Source organism: Meleagris gallopavo, chromosome 3 (genome assembly GCF_905368555.1).
Source record: "Meleagris gallopavo chromosome 3, MGAL_WU_HG_1.1, whole genome shotgun sequence".
NCBI lineage: Eukaryota > Metazoa > Chordata > Aves > Galliformes > Phasianidae > Meleagris > Meleagris gallopavo.
The window spans coordinates 52,886,954-52,906,451 of record NC_139406.1 but is presented as its reverse complement, the minus strand read 5'-3'; the positions used below and the strand labels follow the sequence as shown (position 1 = coordinate 52,906,451).

At 42.6% G+C, this 19,498-nt stretch overlaps 1 protein-coding gene across 6 annotated transcripts in view; it reads right to left on the bottom strand.

The window, feature by feature from the left end:
* DTNA (dystrobrevin alpha) overlaps positions 1 to 19,498 on the bottom strand; it is a 221,221-nt gene that overhangs the window by 165,575 nt on the left and 36,148 nt on the right. Inside the window, exons 1-3 of one of the 6 annotated variants that reach the window (XM_085221030.1) lie at positions 15,411 to 15,653; positions 7,450 to 7,493; positions 7,241 to 7,319 (exon numbers count right to left, since the gene is read on the bottom strand). The exons of 1 other annotated variant lie outside the window; for it this stretch is intronic. Coding sequence is in view for 1 of the 5 variants with exons in the window: in XM_085221025.1 (XP_085077151.1) it covers positions 15,411 to 15,427 (17 nt within the window). In the remaining 4 variants the exon portion in view is untranslated. Of the gene's footprint in view, positions 1 to 7,240; positions 7,320 to 7,449; positions 7,494 to 15,410; positions 15,654 to 19,498 lie in introns of those variants that run through there. 4 more of the 6 variants (XM_085221026.1, XM_085221031.1, XM_085221029.1 and 1 more) reach the window with 4 other exon arrangements.

Here is a 19,498-nt window from a genome sequence, read left to right as displayed (position 1 = left end):
AAACAAACTGGAAATAATCTCCATCTGACTAGACTGAATAAACAAAAATTCAATCAAAAGTCTTTTTCTGAAGGGAGATAGCTGAAGTACAAAAAATAAATACAGAGCAGAGATGTGCTCTTAACATGAGACACAACGATGATGACAGGAGGATTATTTTCTTCTCAATACTGGCCAGTATTCTGTAACCAAGGTTTCAAATTGCTCATGTATTTGTTTTCATTGTGTTTTGCTTTTTTTCCCTGTGAGATCTGTTTAACCAGTGCTTGGCAATATGGCAGAAAACTATAAGTTTTGAAAAGCGGCTCTTCATAAATCAACACTGAAATGAACTTTGAATGTAAGACCCTTTCTCTCTCCTGAGACTGTACTGCCCGGGAACAGGAATGATCCTTTGCCCTCCTCCATCTGTCCATCCTGCCCTACAACTGCTCCCTGCCAGGCTTTGCAGCCCTCACTGTGCTACACCTACCTCATGGGGTAATAGGTGAAGCTTGAAAGCACACCGAGATCTTGGGTTGGAGCTGTTTTGAATGTCAGTTTATATACTCTATATTATTCCAGAGGAATTAGGTAACAAGAATGTTACAAGTCTGCTTAGTTCAGTAGTCTCCACGTTTAAGAGCTGTGAGATGACAAAGTTCAGGTTGCACGCTGCATCATCCTCTCTGTGTGTAAGATCTACAGATGCAATCTTCAATTCCTCATCTTCCGGTTGAGCAGCTCTGTGTCTACCTAAGGCACATGAAGACAAATGCAGCAGAAAGTCTGCCAGGTGTTAAGGATTCACAAGTGCTCTGGGTGCCAGAAGAAGGCACAGAGACTCTCCAGCATGTGCAGATAAGCTGGATATGTCAAAGATTCAACTGGTTATACTCATAGAATGGCCTGATTGAAAAGAACCACAACGATCATCTAGTTTCAACCCCCCTGCTATGTGCAGGGTCACCGACCACCAGACCAGGCTGCCGAAAGCCACATCCAGCCTGGCCTTGAATGCCTCCAGGGATGGGGCATCCACAACCTCCTTGGGCAACCTGTTCTAGCGTGTCACCAGCTTCTGTGTGAAAAACTTCCTCCTAATATCTAACCTAAACCTCCCCTGTCTTAGTTTAAAACCAGTTCTCAGCATATGTGAGCAGCTCTGGAGTTTTTCTGCCGTAAGGGCTAACATATAGGCTGAACATGGGCACATCTGCACAGAAATGCTCCTCCCACAGAAGTCAAGGGGAGTCTACCAAAGTTTACATCCTTGCTCCAAATTACAGGAATACTGAAGCATACCAAAGACAGTGTCTGAGGTTTTCTTTTAATATGAAAAAAAAAAGAAAAAAAAAGTTAGCTTTGTTCTCAGTCTTACTGAATCACTTAAGCTGAAATATTCAAAAAATACTCAAGCTGAGGAAAGCAGCTGCCCTGAAAAATTTCATCTCAAATGTTAAAAGTTTCAAGAATACCCTGAAAAACAGGGTACTATAGTGGGAGCAGCTGGGCAACTTTCCTAGTTGGCAGTGCTATTACATAGTTAGTACTTTATGTGTTTTGTTTATCACAGACAATATTATCAACTGCCCTCCAGCGAGTTGACAATATGCAGAAAAATAAAGAGAAGAAGGGAAGCTAAAAGGCATCAGAGCTGCCAGCTGAACTCAAGTCCAGAAGTGTATTGCTGCCAATCCGGGCAGTGATAGACAAAGAAGGATAGTAGGAAGATAGTGTATCTGTCATGCCCTTTCTAAGTTATACGAAACGCATGCCCACACACATGGTACCCACACAGAGGGCTTTCGCAGCATGAATAGCCTTTGCCCCTCCCAAGGTCATGTGCCTGAAGGCCACAGCAAGCCAAATGGGCCGCCTAAACACGAGTGGAGCCACACAGGCTGTTACGGTAAAATCATCACAGTCATATTTCTGCAGATGAAAAAGAAATCTGAGATGTGTGCTAGTATTAGAAGCAAGAAAGAGGATACTCAGATAAGTAGTATGCAGTTCTATTTGTGTGCCAAAAGGAAATCTGTAGCAGGTTTTACACCAACCGACCTTCGGAGAAAGAGGAGCAAAAAAGAACCTTCTTCACAGAATCACAGAAAATACCAAGGTTGGAAAAGACCTACAAGATCATCCAGTCCAATCATCCACCGAACACCCTCAACACAAAATCTGGAAAAAATTCAGAGCAGCAAAGGACCATTTCCAGAGCCAAGCAGTGAGAGCATGGTCAGTACCATGCCTCAGGTCTGCCTGTTGACTACCAGGAACCCCCTAGAATTTTTAAGCGTACATAATTAATAATGTATCTTCAGTTTAGGCATGGAAAGACTAGATTTAGAACTGCAATAATGCATTTAACTTGTGGGGGTCAGAAAGTTAAGCCATAAATTTCTCACATCATGTCAAAAGAATTGGAACACCAGAAATTCTTTACTTCACAATGAATCAAAGACAGACAGAGCTGTCATTTGGAAGATGACAATGCAAATGTCTTGCTCAATAATCACTCTCATACAGGATGCTACTTTTACATTTGCAAGTAGGCTTTTGCACCTCTTGCCTTTAATAATGTGTGATCCTATCTTAGGACTGTCATGCTAATATGAAGTGACACTTCTTTACTAAGGGTTCAATATTTAGTTGACCTTCTATTCTGCCCTGGACAGGTCAATGAACAGAACTATCAATTCTGTAATAACCAGCTGAATTTTACTTGTAATAAGATTTTCAGTAGAGATCACATTCCAAGCAATTCTACTCATCAATTTTCTACAGGGTCAGAAGAACCACTGCTGTTCCAGATCACAAATTGCATGACAGCATAAAACGAGGGCAAATTACGAGTACAATATTTATTAAATAAAAGACAAAAGATGAGACATAAGCTAAGCAACCTGGTGAGCTGCTAGTGCCAGAAAGCAGCCACCAAAAGCCAGACAGGACAGACTTGGTAAAGATAGCTACACCATAACAGTGTGATTCCCATGTAGGGCTTCCGTGGATTTCATTCAGAGATACAGCTGCACAGCATCTCCAAAAGTCAGACGCAAATGGTAACACTGCATTCAAAGCTCTGAAAGCTTTGTGTGTGCAATGCAGCCTCCACTAGTGCTCTATTTCCAGAGTGTGAATTGGGGTTATTTTACGAATGAAGTTATGAATGAATGGGCATCCTTTCCCAAAAACTCATCAGGACGGCAGACAACAGGGTGTCAGGAAAGTGTGGGCTTCTTTCCTTAACTCCTCAGACAGGAGTGCTGTCCACTGGGTGAGAAGAGGAAACACACTTCTTCTCTCATCTCCCATCAATCACAGAGGCTGTGAGGGGCACTCAAGTGTGGCACTTTGCCTATGGAGGGCTCATAGAGAAGAGAGAAGCAGAAGAATCTCTACGGATCTATCTGGAAGCACAGAACACAGCTGGGTTTCTGGCCACAGAATGAGGTCCAGAAAACTACCAGAGGCAAAGAACATCTGGCTTAAACTGTAAAGTTCTTGTGGCATTGTACTTGCTAGTGGTAGGATGGTTCTAGCAAAGTTTCACTGTGCAAATCTCAGTAGTGGAACTCAGATTTAAATGTATCTGCTGCTCTAAATACTGCTGCATGCATCACAACTGATGTGTTTTCCAGTAGGAAAGGATTTAGGTGAGAACCAGCTACTCACAAAACAGACTTTTCTTCCAAAGAGAACTGCAATATCTTTTGCTCAAACCTTCACACTTCAGATAGAAGATAATTTACAAGTGGCAGATGTGTTATCTCCTGCTGCTTTTGCCACTTCCTCCTGTTTTGGGAAAATCCCATTCTCTATTTGAAAGCTAAATAATCAGGCATGGTTATTCATCCCCAAACCACTTCTCTTTTCTGATTTTTTCCTAAACAATATAAGAAAGTGATCCAAAATGACCCAGACTGTAACTTACATTCTACCAATGCAGAGCAAAGATGTTTTAAAATAACCAGTGAGACCGAAGGGTGCTCTGCACCACTGCCCAGTGGCGAGAGGTCTTTTAAAAATAATAATAGTAATAACTTTACTCCAAAAGTCAGAGTCAGACTAGACCCTGCTAGCCTCAAACTCCAAAAAGTGCTGCCAAATTCTCTTATCCCACTACATGCACTGGGCACAAGTGCCATGCATGGAATGAGATATTCATGGGCAACATGGACAGACCGAGCTTCTCTGCTTTCTGAGTTGCTTCCTGGAGGCAGTTCCAATTTGCTGTCAGCTCCAGCAGCTGCTGAGGCTCCATGTGGTGCTAACAGAGCTCCTCAGCTTGGTGTTGGCATTGGAGCACATCCTGCCAGCCTGGGGAAGGGACTGCACATGGAACTGCCTTCATACAGGCAATCCAAAGCAAGGTTGCTTGAAGCTTTCCACATTCCTTCCTCTGTTTTATCAGTAACATTTAGAAATATGTAAGCCTGAAGCAACCCAAGGGATAACACCCTCTTAAGGAATGATAGCTCACTTGATTTACCAGGGTTGAGTTCATTTGAGAAATGCCCTACCAATGATCATAGGTCCGCATTGTGAATGCATTAAGCAGGGACAAACCCCTTTGAGGAGTCCTGTTGAAACAAAGCAGCACTAAATGCACCGTGAGATTCTCATAAAGAGAAAAGCTTGTAGAAACAGGTCCAAAACATACCATCCCATATGTGTACAGACACATACGTATGTATGTATATACATACATACACACCCATCAATAAACTCAAGAGGTAACTTAACCTGGAGCTTTTCATTTTCAAATCTGTAACAAGAGAGTGCTGATGGAAAGTTTAGAAAAGTAAAGGAAAAAAAAAAACCAACAAAAAAAAACAAATCAAAACAGAACAAAAAAAAACAAACCATTTCAAGAGCCCGTAACATTTTCCCTGAGAAGGTTTTTCACATAATCTTGGTACTGAATGTACTGTATTAAAAGAATTCAGTTAATAACTGAATCCTTATACATGATTAATGTATTGTATTGCACGTAAGTGCTCTCCTGTTTCTAGGAACATCTAGTTGGGTAATATTCTCATTTGCGATGTATATGCATGTTCTCTTATAATTACAGTGAAATAACAGTTTGTGGGGAAGTGGTTTCTAAATGCACATTGGGCACTACAGAAGATCAAAGTAAAATAAAACTTACATGAAAGCAAAAATCATGCATGAATAATAGCATGAGCTTTAACAATGGTCTGAATAAATATGTGTATTCCGAACAGGGTGGACTGGATTTTTCATACTAGCAATTGATCACGTAAATCTACATCCAGATGAAAAGGCTGAGTAGAGAAGTTTGCACATATCACCATGATTACTGCTTCAAAACTGTACACGTATACATGCCCGGGTTCCCACACGCAGTGAGATACTCACTACCAGAAGTCAGCATGGATTTGTACATATAGTGTTTGGGATCCTATGAATACACTAAGCTCAACAGTAGAACCATCCTCAGCAAATCCTAATACCTAAAGCAGGCAGACTTTTATTTCAAAGAGCGGAGGAGCAGTCAGAGCAGCTGAAACAACATCCAGTCCATATCTCTGCATAATCAAGAAGCAGAAAACAACTGCAAAATGTGCCAGATGCGGCACATCAGGTCCAGCCACCTGCTGCTTGAGGGAGGGAGGACACCAAGGCAGTGGCTGCAAAGGACATTTTGCATGGCTGTTCGAAATAAAAGGAAGCACTCTGTGGGCGTGAGGTCAGCAAAGCTCCAATCAACTTCCAGCAGAACTGCTGCTCTTGGTGCCCTGCAGCCTGGTGGGGATTCCAGGTCGTGCCGACAGCTCTGAAAGCTACAAAATAAGCGGGTTGCCAGCTCAGCCACCTGTATTTTGAACCAAACTGTTCAGTGGCAGAGCTCTGGCATTTATCTTAGCAAAAGTAAGTCGTAAGTGCAGTGACTGACAAATGAGCAGCAGCCTTTGTGGAATTACTCAGCCATACGGACCCCTCACACAACTCACACTCCAGCTCTCTGCTTTCCAGGTATCAGATAAAAATAAAAATGGAAGAGGACAGTCTAAGCCTGACTCAAACGACCGGGGCAACGTGCAAAGAACAAGAAGAAAAGGTATTTTTCAGAACATTAGACAGCTGGAATAAAAAGCATGGTTGTTCAGAATAAAAGAAATGCAGGTAAAAAAAGCATATTTTACCTATGCAAAGTTTATTTTTGAATAATCGTGTTGAAATACCGTGCTTTGGAGGCAATATCCAAATATCACAATGCTACTTTAATCTTGAGCTACAAGGATCTTATTTTGCTAAAATAAACTAGAGAAAAGAGAAATCTCTGTGGCTTAAAATGCCATGAGAATTCTGTATATCCTCTTTTCAGGAATACTAATCTGCAATGCAGTGGGAGAAAAGAAACAAAACCAGGTGGTAACCAGCCCCGTGCCCTGACCTTGGGCTGCTATGGACAGAAAAACAGAAACTCAGAAAGAAGGGAAACACAGTGCCTTTGACATGTCTGCAAAAGGACTGGGATTGCAGGCAGCACTGCAAGAGGTACCTTTGGTGCTGCTCACAGCAAGGCTGTTGGATGGCAGGTAAGGCACAACACATCGCCATGCTTCTGCCTGCCACCATCCCCAGTGTGGTGAGCTGACTGGGCCTTCCTACTCTATTGTTACACAGCAAAAACAGTGAAACTCCCGGGGAGACAACAGCCAGTACAAAGCATGACCAGAAAACCACAAAGTAAAAGCCACCACAACAACAACAGAGAACTCAGGGTGCACAGAGCAGGTCTGCACTGTTAACAACTTTGTGTGAATGACTTCAGAGCTCTTTTCTACCTCTCCCTTCTGTGCAGTAATGAAAGGTTTAAGTACTCCAAATGTCTGAGCCTGACCCTAAGAAGCTAAAAACTTGAACAGAAATTGCACAAGGATTTTTGTTTCTTTCATAAACTTCAGAAACACATTCTTTGAAATCCCCAGTGCTCATCCATCAAACAATATGGAGCTGAATAAATGAAGCAAAGAGTGAAGGTATTACAGGGGCAACCCTGTCTGTCTTTCATTGCCTTTCACACCTCTACGATAAGCCCAACCTCAAATAAAATCTCTGTCACTGTCTGACAAAGACTTGCACTTGCTTTTTAACAAAAGATACACATTCTCAACAGTTTTTTTTTCCCCTCTTCAAGAAGAAAGTTTTCAAATGCAGATCATATTTCTCCAAGCTGCTGCTAGTACCAATAGCTCCCACAGTGGCATTAACTGCACCCTACCCGCAGAAATGATGCCGCTCCGATTGCTCATTCTGTTCCTTCCTTCTTCTGCCTCAGAGTGCTCAGATGAGATCCTGTCCTAAAGAAAAAGCAGAGTCAAAGGCCTGGCATACTCAGAGCCTAGCCCTGAGCCAGGCTGTGGGATGACAGAGGAGTGTTGGGCTGAAGCAGCACAGAAGGCAGACGTATCACGGCACGCTATCACTCACCCATCAACCACAGGTAATTGAGAGCATCTTAATTTGGTCACCATCTGGTGATAAAATAAAGAAACCCCAAGTGAGTTAAAGCAAGCTTGTGCATTCCAGAGTACTTTCCCTAACCTACACAATGAAAACCATCATCATCTGCGTTCACACTGCAGAGCCTTGCCCTGGTTAGAGGCTTAACACAATTTGTACTGCCTTTGTTTCTCTTCCTCGTGATTGCAAGTTGGTTTCATCTTTCCAAGAGATGATTTGCTCCTGAGCACACACATGATCTCCTGCTTCAGAATATTTCTAACATGAAAGAAAGTTAAGCGCAGAAGGGAGCAGCTGAACCCTACGGAGTGGTGCTGCTCCTAAAGATGCAGCTGACAGCCATTTGGATAAGTATGTTAAACAAGACAGAATTAAACGGTTAAAAAGGGACAGGATTTGTTCTCTCCCTGCTTCACAGCTCTTGTGTGTGCTTTTCTGAATCCTGAGATGGCAGCAAAATTAGGCCTCGCTGGCCTCTGTGAATGAATTATTTCCTGACACGGCAAGATGTTTTTCATGTATGTAACTGCTTCAAACAGCTGAAGTGCTCTGCTTCTAATTATTTTTGCTACACGTGAAATATTTGAGGAAAATATCTAGGATATCTTTAATTTGTTAATTACCAGCTGGTTCCTACTGTGACTTATTAAGCCACTACCGCAGTGACTAATGCTTCTGACAATACCAAGTTAGCAAAAACACCTTGTGGAGGGATGTGACCTGGCTGGCGTGAGAAAGGCTAGCTGCAGGTGTTTATTTGCAAAATGAGATGGTTTACTGACCCAGACATAAGACACCAGTATCACACACTGAGTGCTGCAGCCAGCACAGCCCTGTGCCACCAGGCCTAAGCCAGCCTTCCCCTCACTCCCTGCAACATCCTCAGACCTGCAAGCAGCCACCACACTGCCTCATGGCACACTATAAAGGACCAAGAGCATTTGGGATTTGCCTCATGTACTGTTATGCCTGCCGCAGGGAGAACATGTGGAAAGAAGGCAGGCCCAATGCCCCTTGCTCAGCTCGCTGCTGCAGGGCTGCCCAGCGGCAAGTGGAAGAAGATGGAGGGGCCTCAGGGAGGGCAGGGACTCTGCATCTGGGAAAAGGAAGATGATGGAAATGCAGTTGCCAGTAAAAGGCTTCTCTGCACACTTCCAGGCACGTGTTTTTTCTTCTCACTTCTGAATACTTAGTGGTTCTCAGTCAAAGCACTTTCTGCTGAATTGATTGGGTTAATAATATTATAGCTTGGACAGGAACTTACACTTCTTAGCACAAAATGTGTGAAATAATGTTACTCATGCTGCCAAATCCTCCTGGCATGGTTAGAAAAGCCGGTCTGCTCCTATGCCACTGCATTATAAAATCGCTGAACAAACCTATTCTGCTATAATGGGAAGGGACACGTTTCCTTCCCTGCTGTAAGTAGGTCAATGAAAACACGATGTTGTGAGGATGAAACAGTTTTCCTCTGTCCTCTTCCCCCTAATGGCAGTTTCAAATCATTCTGATTTAATTACACAGTAAGGTTATTAACAACTGATCTATTGGTGGTCCTAAAGCCCGGGCGTTGTGTTTCCTTGCAGGCCGGTTCTAGCCTCAGGTACACGTGCACCATTCATAACTCGGTGCATCACTGCACAGCTGAGAAAAGCCTGTAAAGAAATTTGGATGTGGAAATGCAACCACACATTAGGAACAGGTGAAATTTTTCCTCCCAGCTCAGAGATTAACACGGAGCTTTTACGTCAGTATGATCTGTTTGAGGATGAACTTCCAATTATCTCCTCTAAATCTAAAGTAGCCACACTGTGAACAGAGAACTTGCTCTGAATTAGTACTGCCATAAACAAAGCCAGAGTACTTTCAGTGGAGCTATTTTAGCTCACAACAACTGGAGACATCTCTGCATGTGTTTCATCAAAGGACATTAACCAGTAGTTAGCAAAACATTTTACTTACAGTTATGCCTATCTATTAAATGCTAATTATAGATTATTGGAAATAAAAAAAAAAAGACTGGGGAAGAACCCCTCTCCCCCCAAAAAAAGACAAAAAAATTACACTGAAGAGAATACAGAATGCCTGAAGTCTTAGCAAACAAAATTTTAAAACCCAAAACAGATTCTGCTTTTTCACTGACTGCCTCTCCTCTCTTTTATGCCAGATGGTGTAAATTAGTTTTGTTGACATTAACTGGAAAAAAAAAGTAGGAGTAATTGATTCCCCCCATATAACACCTGTTGTGAAGCCTCCCTCATCCCCACACAGGCACTCCAAGGGCCCTTTGCACACAGATGCTGGCCATGCAAGGTGGCACACTCTCATACCTCCCAACGCACCCATCCCACACACAGCAGTCTGCATGGAACAGCAAAGCCCATCATGTACAAGTGGACGCCACTCAGGCCTCAGCATGAAATTTGTGCCGTATAAAAACCCATGACTTCAAAGGGGACTCAGATTTCATCCCAAGAATCCAATTACGTGTTGCAAATTTAGGACAGCTTGTCAAGTGCCAGCTGACAGAGTGATGTCTCCAAGTATTTCAGGATGATGGTATTTGAGCTGAAATGCAAAGCCAGCTGTTTGTGTCTTAACTACTCACCTAAGGAACGTTTCAAAATGAGGAAACAACACGATGATTAAGTGCCTCTGCACCTCAGCAAAAACTGTCCTGCTCTGCACAGAGACCCCTCCTAACAGTATTAAGGAAGCATGTATTACAATAAGAAAATAATTTCAGGCACAGGATTACCACCAGTATCAGCAAATCACAGGACAGACAGAAAAGATCTGTAATCCGCCTCCTGCTGCGAGAAACAGCCAGATATACTCATGTTTATTAAAGCCATTCCTAGCACCTCCAGAGATGGACACTCCACAGCCTCCACTGGCAGTGTGTTTCAGAGACAACATTTTCTAGGGCTTACCTCATCTTCCTTGCTTCAAGTTACAGCCACTTCCCTTTATCTATGGGCAGCCTGGCCTAGTGGTTGGCAACCCTGCTGTGCAGGGGTGTTGAATCTAGATGATCATTGTGGTCCTTTTCAACCCAGGCCATTCTACAATTCTATGATACGATTCTCTGACCAGTCTCCTTTTGGCAACAGCCTGTTTTGTGCTTTCTGTGCTGGAGAATTGCCTGCCTCCTGCCCTACCTGCACATCTCACAGAATCAAGGTTGGAAAAGACCACTGTGATCCAGCCATCAACCCACCACCACCTTGCTGGCTTAAGGGCACAAAGCCAATCTACTTTATGCCCTCTTTGGAGGGAATACACTGTTTCCAAGTGGGTGTACATGAAATAGCACAAGGGTTAGTCCAAGTCACCGCCAACTTCTTATTTCCAGTTGCTTTGCTAAACTCTGTGCTTGATGTGAAATTCCACACACCAGATATTGCAGTCAAAATTAATGTTTTATGCGTATATATTCAACAATTTTTGAAGCCAAAACTAAAGAAAGGAGATAGTCCTACCTGTGCTAAATAAAAAATATTAATAAGAAAATAATCAAAAATAAGCTATTTTTAATTTTTTTGCTAAGAACCATGTACTTCTCCACATTCGCAAACAAAAACAAGTCTTGTTAAAGACGTATTTTGAAAATGTATTGGAAAAGGCTAAGATTAATTCTATCTGCAGCTGTTATTTGGTAATGAGTACTCAAGAACAACGTTGTTGTAAATGTACTCTTCTGTGCTTTAGCTGTGCTTAGTTTAATTACGCTTGAAAGAAGTAGGCACTGGTTGTCAATAAATTGTTTTTAATGCCTACTTGCCCACAGACTTCTGTGTGTCTCATTCCTTTTATACTTTCTTTCTTCTTTTGAGGTTCCACTGAGTGCAAATGTCCTTAGAAATTTACAGGGAGGTATTTTACAGTCAGCCTTATCCTTACAAAATATATAAAAGGAATAAGAACTTAGGTACTACTTTTCATCCCTTGATCTCAGAGCAATCGCAAACAAGGCAACGCCAAGCTCTCATGTGGCTTATCAGAGATGACGGGCAAACACTTGCTGTCTTCTGCTCCCTTCTGTGCCCCAGGGAAGGTTAAGTTCAGCAGACGCCACAAATAAATTAATAAACAGACATTCATCGTGCCCAGCACTTTCTCATCCCCTCTTTATTACTCAGAGCACATATCTCAGTTCAGGTTTTATAGCCAAATGTAACAAGAGGCCATACAATTGGCTCAGAAACCTGGCTTTGTGTAACAGCCCCCTGGTAGGAAGGGTAAATTTCTCCAGACTGTTAGATACCAAAAGCTTTCTCAACTACCACTGCTGCAATTAGATGCATTTTTAAGCATCCCATTAGTGGGAAGTCTCACTGTATTTCCAGGTAAAGTCACTTCATACAGAAATAATTACAGTAATAATTAGCTCAAGAAGTGCTCTGTTGCTTGATACTCAGGGAGCCAGGATCAATAGTGAGTGCAGGACTTGCATGAATTCCCAGTAAATGCAGCTGTGAGAGCTCCTGGGCTCTGAGGTTATACATGGCTACACAGGACACCATAATTTCATTAGGTTTGGTTGGTTTTGTGCGTTTTCTTTCTCTGTGACAGTTACAAAATTACAGACTCAAGGCTTTCTGCAGTGTGGTGCCTTGTATAAGGCACTGCCTGTCATATTCTGCCAAAACAAATTAGCTGCTGGCACTAGGAGTAGATTCATTAGGACCCAAAGGAAATTATATCACTGAGAGCTGCTCTCAGGTGCTTGTGAGCTCAGACATATGCCAGCATCTTCTCAGGGAACCTTGGGGAAAAGCCCTTAAACTTTTACCAAGCAATTCCAGACAACACTCCTCTTTCCTAACCTTCAGCAGAATGATCACTGAAAAAGCTTTGAAGATGAGGCTAGAAATAAAGACATACAATAGAAAAAATGATCCCAACAGAAAGGAAATGGGAGCCACAGGCAATAACTGTAGAGTCTATTAAGGAAGGATTATAAAGTCCTTATGCGCATTCCTGCCAATGCTTTTAGCAAGGTTCACAAAGGAAGAAATGTATAATTTATTAAAGGAAAAAAATGTGTCGAACCCATTTGTACCTTGCCTGACTTGCCTGAACTCCCATGACAAAGACACTTACAATTTGATGGTAACAGGCAAGAGGCTGAGGCCTGCCTGCTCTGAGACCAAGCATGCTACTAGCCATGCTAAAGCAGGACTTGTTCCCAAGCGACACCAAGCAGGCAGCCCTTCAGAGCTGGAATGTGTGGCACACATTAGTGATGGACAGCACATCAAAATTAGGGTAGCACTGGCCCACAAACACAGCACCCCAAAGCAGAAGGCTCCAATGCTGCAGCAATTGGATCAGCATGTGCTACACTCATTGCCTCATCTACACTATGTCACCTTCGTGCTGCTGGGTCACCAAGCACAGGTGACATCATATTTGTCCTAACCCAGAAATCAAAGTTGGCCAGGGATTCTCCATCTCAGAAAAACATACCAACACTACAGTCAATGAACAATAAACTATACCAAATGTATCAACATCTTCTATGGGAAAACAACAATTTTTTAAGGATTTTCCATTTTACCACTAACCCAAATTAAATTTGTTATTTCAGAAGGGTTCTACACCAGAACATATTTTTTAATCAACCCAACATTGCATTGCAGCTCCTTATTCTGGAAATGTCTCTTCCTGGTTCAGATGCCCATTTCTTCCAAGAACTGTTTGTTTTCAGCAGCTTCACTTCCCACAATACAAAGCGGGTTTCCCTCTGACGAAGCTCTCCAGCACGTCTTGGACATTTAATTATGAGAGAAGGGCCTCAGATAATGAAAAGGGAACATCACGCTCCTGAACCAATACTTCTTAAAAGTAATAAACTGTGGTAGGGAAATGCAATTTAATTTTGAACTGACTCAGGAATTTCCCATGGAACATTAATTCTATTTTCTGCTCACCTCTGAGTGTCAGTCTATTTTTCTCATGCAGTTTAGAAAGGCTGTGAAAGGTGTGGTGAAGCTCTGCTTCCAAAGTTGTGAATTCATCCTCCCTGTCCCTTTTTGCCATAGCCCTGGGGAGGAGGATGCCGTCTGAAAACAGAAGTCAATAGTACCAAGCCTTATCAGAAGCAATGCCTATTCCCTATAGGACCTGCTATCTAAATACAAGTACTCCCTTCCATTTTGCAGGGGCTTAGAAAACCTAGCTTGCTTAAAGCTGCACAGGAATCCAGTGCAAAAGCAAGAAACAACCACAGCTCTGCTAAGACCCACTGTAATTTTTTACTCATCCCAACATACGTATTTTTTCTCAAACTTCTCCCACTTCAATAACAAAACAAAAATTACCTTAATGTAAGAACCAGCTGGCCTGGATATTTTGCATGTGTGAAGTGTTTAACTAGTCCCAACTAGTTAAGAAAACATTCAACTACTGTTAACAATCAGAGAATTGGCTTAAATGGCATTTATCACTCCTGTAATTGTTCTTCTCTCCATAATTCCGCTAAAGGTTCTGCATTTCCCTCTCTTTCATCCCTATATTTAACCACACAGAAGATAATTCACAGCAGATCACAGAAGTATAGAATCACCAAGGCTGGAAAAGACCTCCAAGATCATCCAGTCCAACTGCCCACCTACCACAATGTTTCCCTTAGTCCAACAGATCTGCTCACCCAGGTGTTTTGCAAAATTCTAGAAAGCTAATCGAAAGGTTGATCGGCTTGATCAAACAGAAGAAAGACAATAAGACATATCAGATCTATCATCTTTCCTTCAAACGTTTCTATTTTAGTACATTTGCTTGCACGTATTTTGCAAGGCACAGAATGACACTGCATGAGTCTCTTTGTGCTTGTATGTATAACCAGAAATGCTCGGTGTTCCGGGAACCTGCAGGCAGTACCCACTTCCTACAGCCCTCGTGGGCACCACTGACACGTCAGGAATGCTGAACATATTTGGGTGAATGGACGCCGACACCACGGCTAGGAGCATCCCTGTTGCAAATGTGCAGTACTTGTGCCCAAAATACTTGATAAAAATGGTGCTGCCATTTAGGCAGTTCTCATAATATAAACCCTGAGGAAACTCACTGTATGAGTTCTCGCTAGGCAACAAATTTTACATCAAGCTTCCCACTGAGTTGCCGATATTTACTTGTGGTCACAGGAAGAGCAGAACTTCACCCGAAATGTTTAGGAAGTACACAGAAAATATCACTGATCAATGCAGAAATGAATCCACTGGATACTGAAATCACTTTTGGTAAGTTGTGGAAAGAACACGACAGTTTGATTCTTCTTGTTACTCACAAACTCACAGCTTAAGTAAAGGGGAATATGTCTGTTTATTCATTACTGATAGAATTGATTTTGTTTAGAGAAAACATAAAAACCAAAATGTAAAAAAGTATAAATGTCAAAAGCCAAGTAAGAGCATTATTTGAGAGCAAACAAACAATAAGTTTAAAGATAATGAATGTTGTGTTGTGATCAAACTCACAGAAGGGAAATAGCAAGCAAGCGAATCCATGACCAAACAAGCAAATAAATACTGATTATATTCTCTGTATTGTGGGAAACAGTTAGCTTTTCAACTCTAACAAAAAGCAGCATTTCAGGCAGCACATCCCTTTGATGAAGGGCAAAGATTTACAACAAAATCCAGCTGATAGGAAAACAGCACTCAAAATTGTAAGGAAAAGATTATTAAAGACAAAGACTCCCTAAGAACGTCAAAACAAGAAACCTTGTGAGTTAACCCTTTGTTGGAGAATGAAGTTCAAACAACTGTATTTGGAAAATAGGGCAAAAGAAATCATGAGAGAAAGCATTACTTGGAAATCTACCTTAAAGGAACTCCTGGGCTCCAAAACTGAGCTCTGAAAGCAGAAGGAAGGCAGAGAAACCACTGCAGCAAATGGCAAAAGGCAAGCTTCCTACTTACCCTATGGTATGCACCATGATCCCTTCTGCCACCTCAGTAATTCCACAGAATCCAGAATTATGGTACTTTTTCAAGGAATATTAGAGTCTTGAGAGGAGATAGAGGAAAGCTGACAGGCAGAGCTTTGCGAGGAGCCAGGCGGACAGGGATGAATTTAAGCCCTGGCTCAAGATGCTGTGTATTCTGCGTCTATCTTTAACTTGTAAATGATTCGGTTTCACATTCCTCTGAAGTCCTGCTGGCAGATGCCTTTGTGGAGCTCTTACCAATCACAGGCACCCAGACCCCCTCCCTCCTCTCCCTCTCCCCAAGCCGACATTCCATCCCCACCTCGCCCCCCATGCACAGCACATACCTCCCACAACACAACACAACACACACAGCACACACACACTCTTCACCTCAACAAAAATAACCCCCTCTGCAAGCGGCTCACACGCACTGCCACCAAACACGGCATTCTGAACATGCTCGTTTACATTTTGGAGGCTCGCTCAGCCTGTGTGAATACCCTATAATAATCCCGTCCTTCCTTGGAAGCTGCTGCAAAACATGCTGTTGTAGCACTTGGGAATAAAAATGCTTTAAGTGGTGCTGCTTATGTTCGGCGCGTGGGGACCTGGGATCATTGCTCGTGCCAAAACTACTACCAGTCAAAGTCTCCAAGTTCGAATCGTGCAGTCACCGATTTAATCACAGTGAGAAATAGGATCACTACAAAGCATTTGCTGTGGTTGACTGCAAATGCCACCAGTAAGGGAAAGAAGGGTGCAGAACAGCACTCTGTCATATCAAGCTCCTGCAGAAATGCGCATTTGGATGCTTACAGCACCTTAGCCCATACAGAGATCTATAGAGAGAAGCTGAGTATAGAATTAAAAAAGACCATATTTGATTTCAAATGTTAAGACTCTAAACTTTCATTCTTAGTAAATTTGTGTCTCTTTACAATACCAATGCATTGCAATTTTGTTCAGAAGTCAGGCTCCGAAATAATTAAACTACTGATTCTTGGCAGCTTTCAAGGCAATTAAGTGAACAAAAAAAAAGTCCTTCCACAAAGCACAGAAAGTCAGGATTACTGTCGGTGACTTCAGGAGTCGATACTGTTGACGCAAACCCCGGCTCTTGATATCAGCCTTAGAAAGCAGCTGGTTTTTAATCTGTAAATGTGCATTCGGTTGAATACTGCTTGCCATCAGGATTTCCTTATCTCAAAGACTGGTGCGAATGGAACAACACTGTATGTAAAACACATGAATTATTGAACACTTTGTGTTAAAACTGGAAAACACCAATTTACTGTCACGACAGTTCAAGCTGAAAAATACAGTAAATATCTGTTTCACAGTCCTTAGCCTCATCCTGCTGCCAGCACAGGTCAGGGCAGGGGGTGTGAGGCCAAGCTGTGTCCAGCATCACTTAGCTAAAAGCACAGTTTATAAATGCTCTGCCAATGGCCTACTTGATGAGACTTTACATTTTCCAGAGCACCCGTGTTGAGAGGCAAGGCTGATCTAGTAATAAAAGTAAGTATGCATTTACTCCAGGCTAACAGAGAAAACAGCTCAAACTTGGAAAGGCTGAAAGGGCTGTAAAAGGATATTCTGAAGGGCTATACGTTAGTGAAAAAGAAGTCTGCACTTTATCTCTGATGAGCTACTGTTCACAATCCTGCTGCAGGAGACAAAGTTGGATAAAAACATAAAGTGCACACCCCTGCTGTGGTCAGTCCTGCAGGCAGGAAGGCAAGAGCTCCTAGCTTGGAGTCAGCTAAGGTTCACACACCTGGAAAAGCTTATCCGTAATATACAAATATTAAGGAACAAACTAGCTGACAACATGACTCCTGAAGAATCAAAAGATTTATTTTGAGTCGCTAATCTTTTTTACTATTAGCAAATACAGACTTCAGTATGCTTAATGCCTGCTTTCCAGAGAGCTTTAAAAACTCCAGCAAGCAAAAAATATGCCACTGACTTCCTGCCAGATATTAAGGCAGTCGCTCAACTTCTCCTCTGCCTCAGGTCCCAAAACTGTGGCTTGCTGATAGCAAGATTCAAGGACCATGTCTATTATTCAGTTATAGGAGTTGCTGTGAATTGCAGGAACGATGCCTAACACTGATTTCCAATAGAGCCACATCTACCATTACGAATCTCTTACACCAGACAAAGTCCTTATGCCACAGTGACTCCCATTCAAACAGAGCTACTCCATGCTGTGTACGACAACACTGTACCTCAAATCAGTGTTCTTCAACTGTTCTGTAGGGATGGGAGATCCAACGGGCAGATAAGCACTAGAAGCAAAGTTAAGATTAGGTCTTAAGAAGCACAGTGCTTTAGAAGCTCAGAGAGACAAAAAAGAAAGAGAAAAGGCAAGTTGTGCTTTTGCAGTTGAGGGCTCCTTTTCATTAACACAATCAGCAAGGAAGAAAACAGCTCTCCATGGAAGAAAGTGTGATGCACCAATGTGATGGATCAGAAGCGAGGTGAAGAATTAACACTGAGCTGTTTCTTGGACTCCAATCTACTTCTAGAGAGCGCTCAATTGGGAGGAAAACAATGGAAGGGAATCCACAAAAGTTGTATCTGATCGGTTGTATTTCCTTTACTATATACGGGGAAAAAAATAGATTAGGATTTGGATCCTCTACAAGAACACTAAGTGTATACTTCTCACATCTGTAAAATGTTAATTACAAACATAAGAGTATGTAGAGGTGGAGCTTTGAAAAACTGGATGCTTCAAATTTCTGGCGAAGCTTGGATGTTGATATAGACAGCAAGATCCCATTCCCATGAATGGGACAGAGAGGTCATATATCCAAAAACTATGTCACGTAAGCCAAAGGAAAAGACTGGTGTCCAGTTTCCTCAGATGAAGAGGCATACAGAAATACCAGCGCCTAACATGGCCAGAGCTGAGCATGGCAGCCAGCACAGCATGGCTGGGTGCGATTTACCAAAGCTGGGAGGACTACTGCTTTTCCTCTCTTAGCAGGGCCTGTTGCTTATAAAAATCACCAAATGCCAGACTGGGGAGCACCAGTACCATTTGATTTGAGACATACAAATACAAACTAATAATGAGTTGCTGTAGAGGCAGGAGCTGGAGAGGAGAGAAAGATGAAGAGGTGAGAGTAATTTGGTATTAGTCATAAGTACAAACACATTTGAAACCATGTGACTTCCTACCCATTTCCAATTTAGCCCAGTGCCTAAGAGGCATGCTCTGTCCCTTCATATTCAGCTATTTTTAATGTGCACAGAATTTGCTCTTGATCTTCCCTTCTCTGTCAGCATCTTGAATTCATTTCTCTTGACAGCCTTAAGATTTGGGCTTACTGGGACAAGCAACATTTTTCACCCTACGGGCTCTGTCCTTCTAAGTCTTACTCAGAGTAATTCTTGCTCGTGGGAACAATCTCTTTAACCTCTACAGCTGATTTCAGCACGGGCTCATTCAAGAGTAGGAGCTTTGAGTAGAGGACTGCCATTACACTGACAGAAATGCAGTTCCATGTGTCATGGTGGATCAAACACATAGGCTTTTTTCAGTGATACTTAAATCGACCCCATTACCCCCAGTCTATCTGCAGACTTTGTGACTCAGCTGCTTGGCTACATCAGGAGTCTTCTCCGGTGAGATCTCCGGTGATGTCAAGGTTAGGCTAAGAATTGCCCTACACGTTGCTCCTCTCCTACCTACCACCTTCGTACTAAGCCATAATAGTATATCCTGAATTGGAAGGGACCCTTAAGAATTATCTAGTCCAACTCCTGGCTTCACACAAGAGAATTCAAACTGGAAGCCTATGCATGAGAGTGCTGTCCAAATGCTCCTTGAGCTCCAGCAGCTTGGGGCTGTGACCACTGTCCTGGGCAGCCTGTTCCATGCCCACTGCCCTGTGGTGAAGAACCTTTTCCTAACCGCCACTCAAAGGGTACCCTCCCCTGTCACAGCTCCATGCCATTCCCTTGGGCCCAGTTCAGTCAGCAGAGAGCAAAGCTCAGTGCTGCCCCTCCACTCCCTGTGAGGAGCTGTAGGCTGCCTGATGCCTCCTCTCAGCCTTCTCACATTTT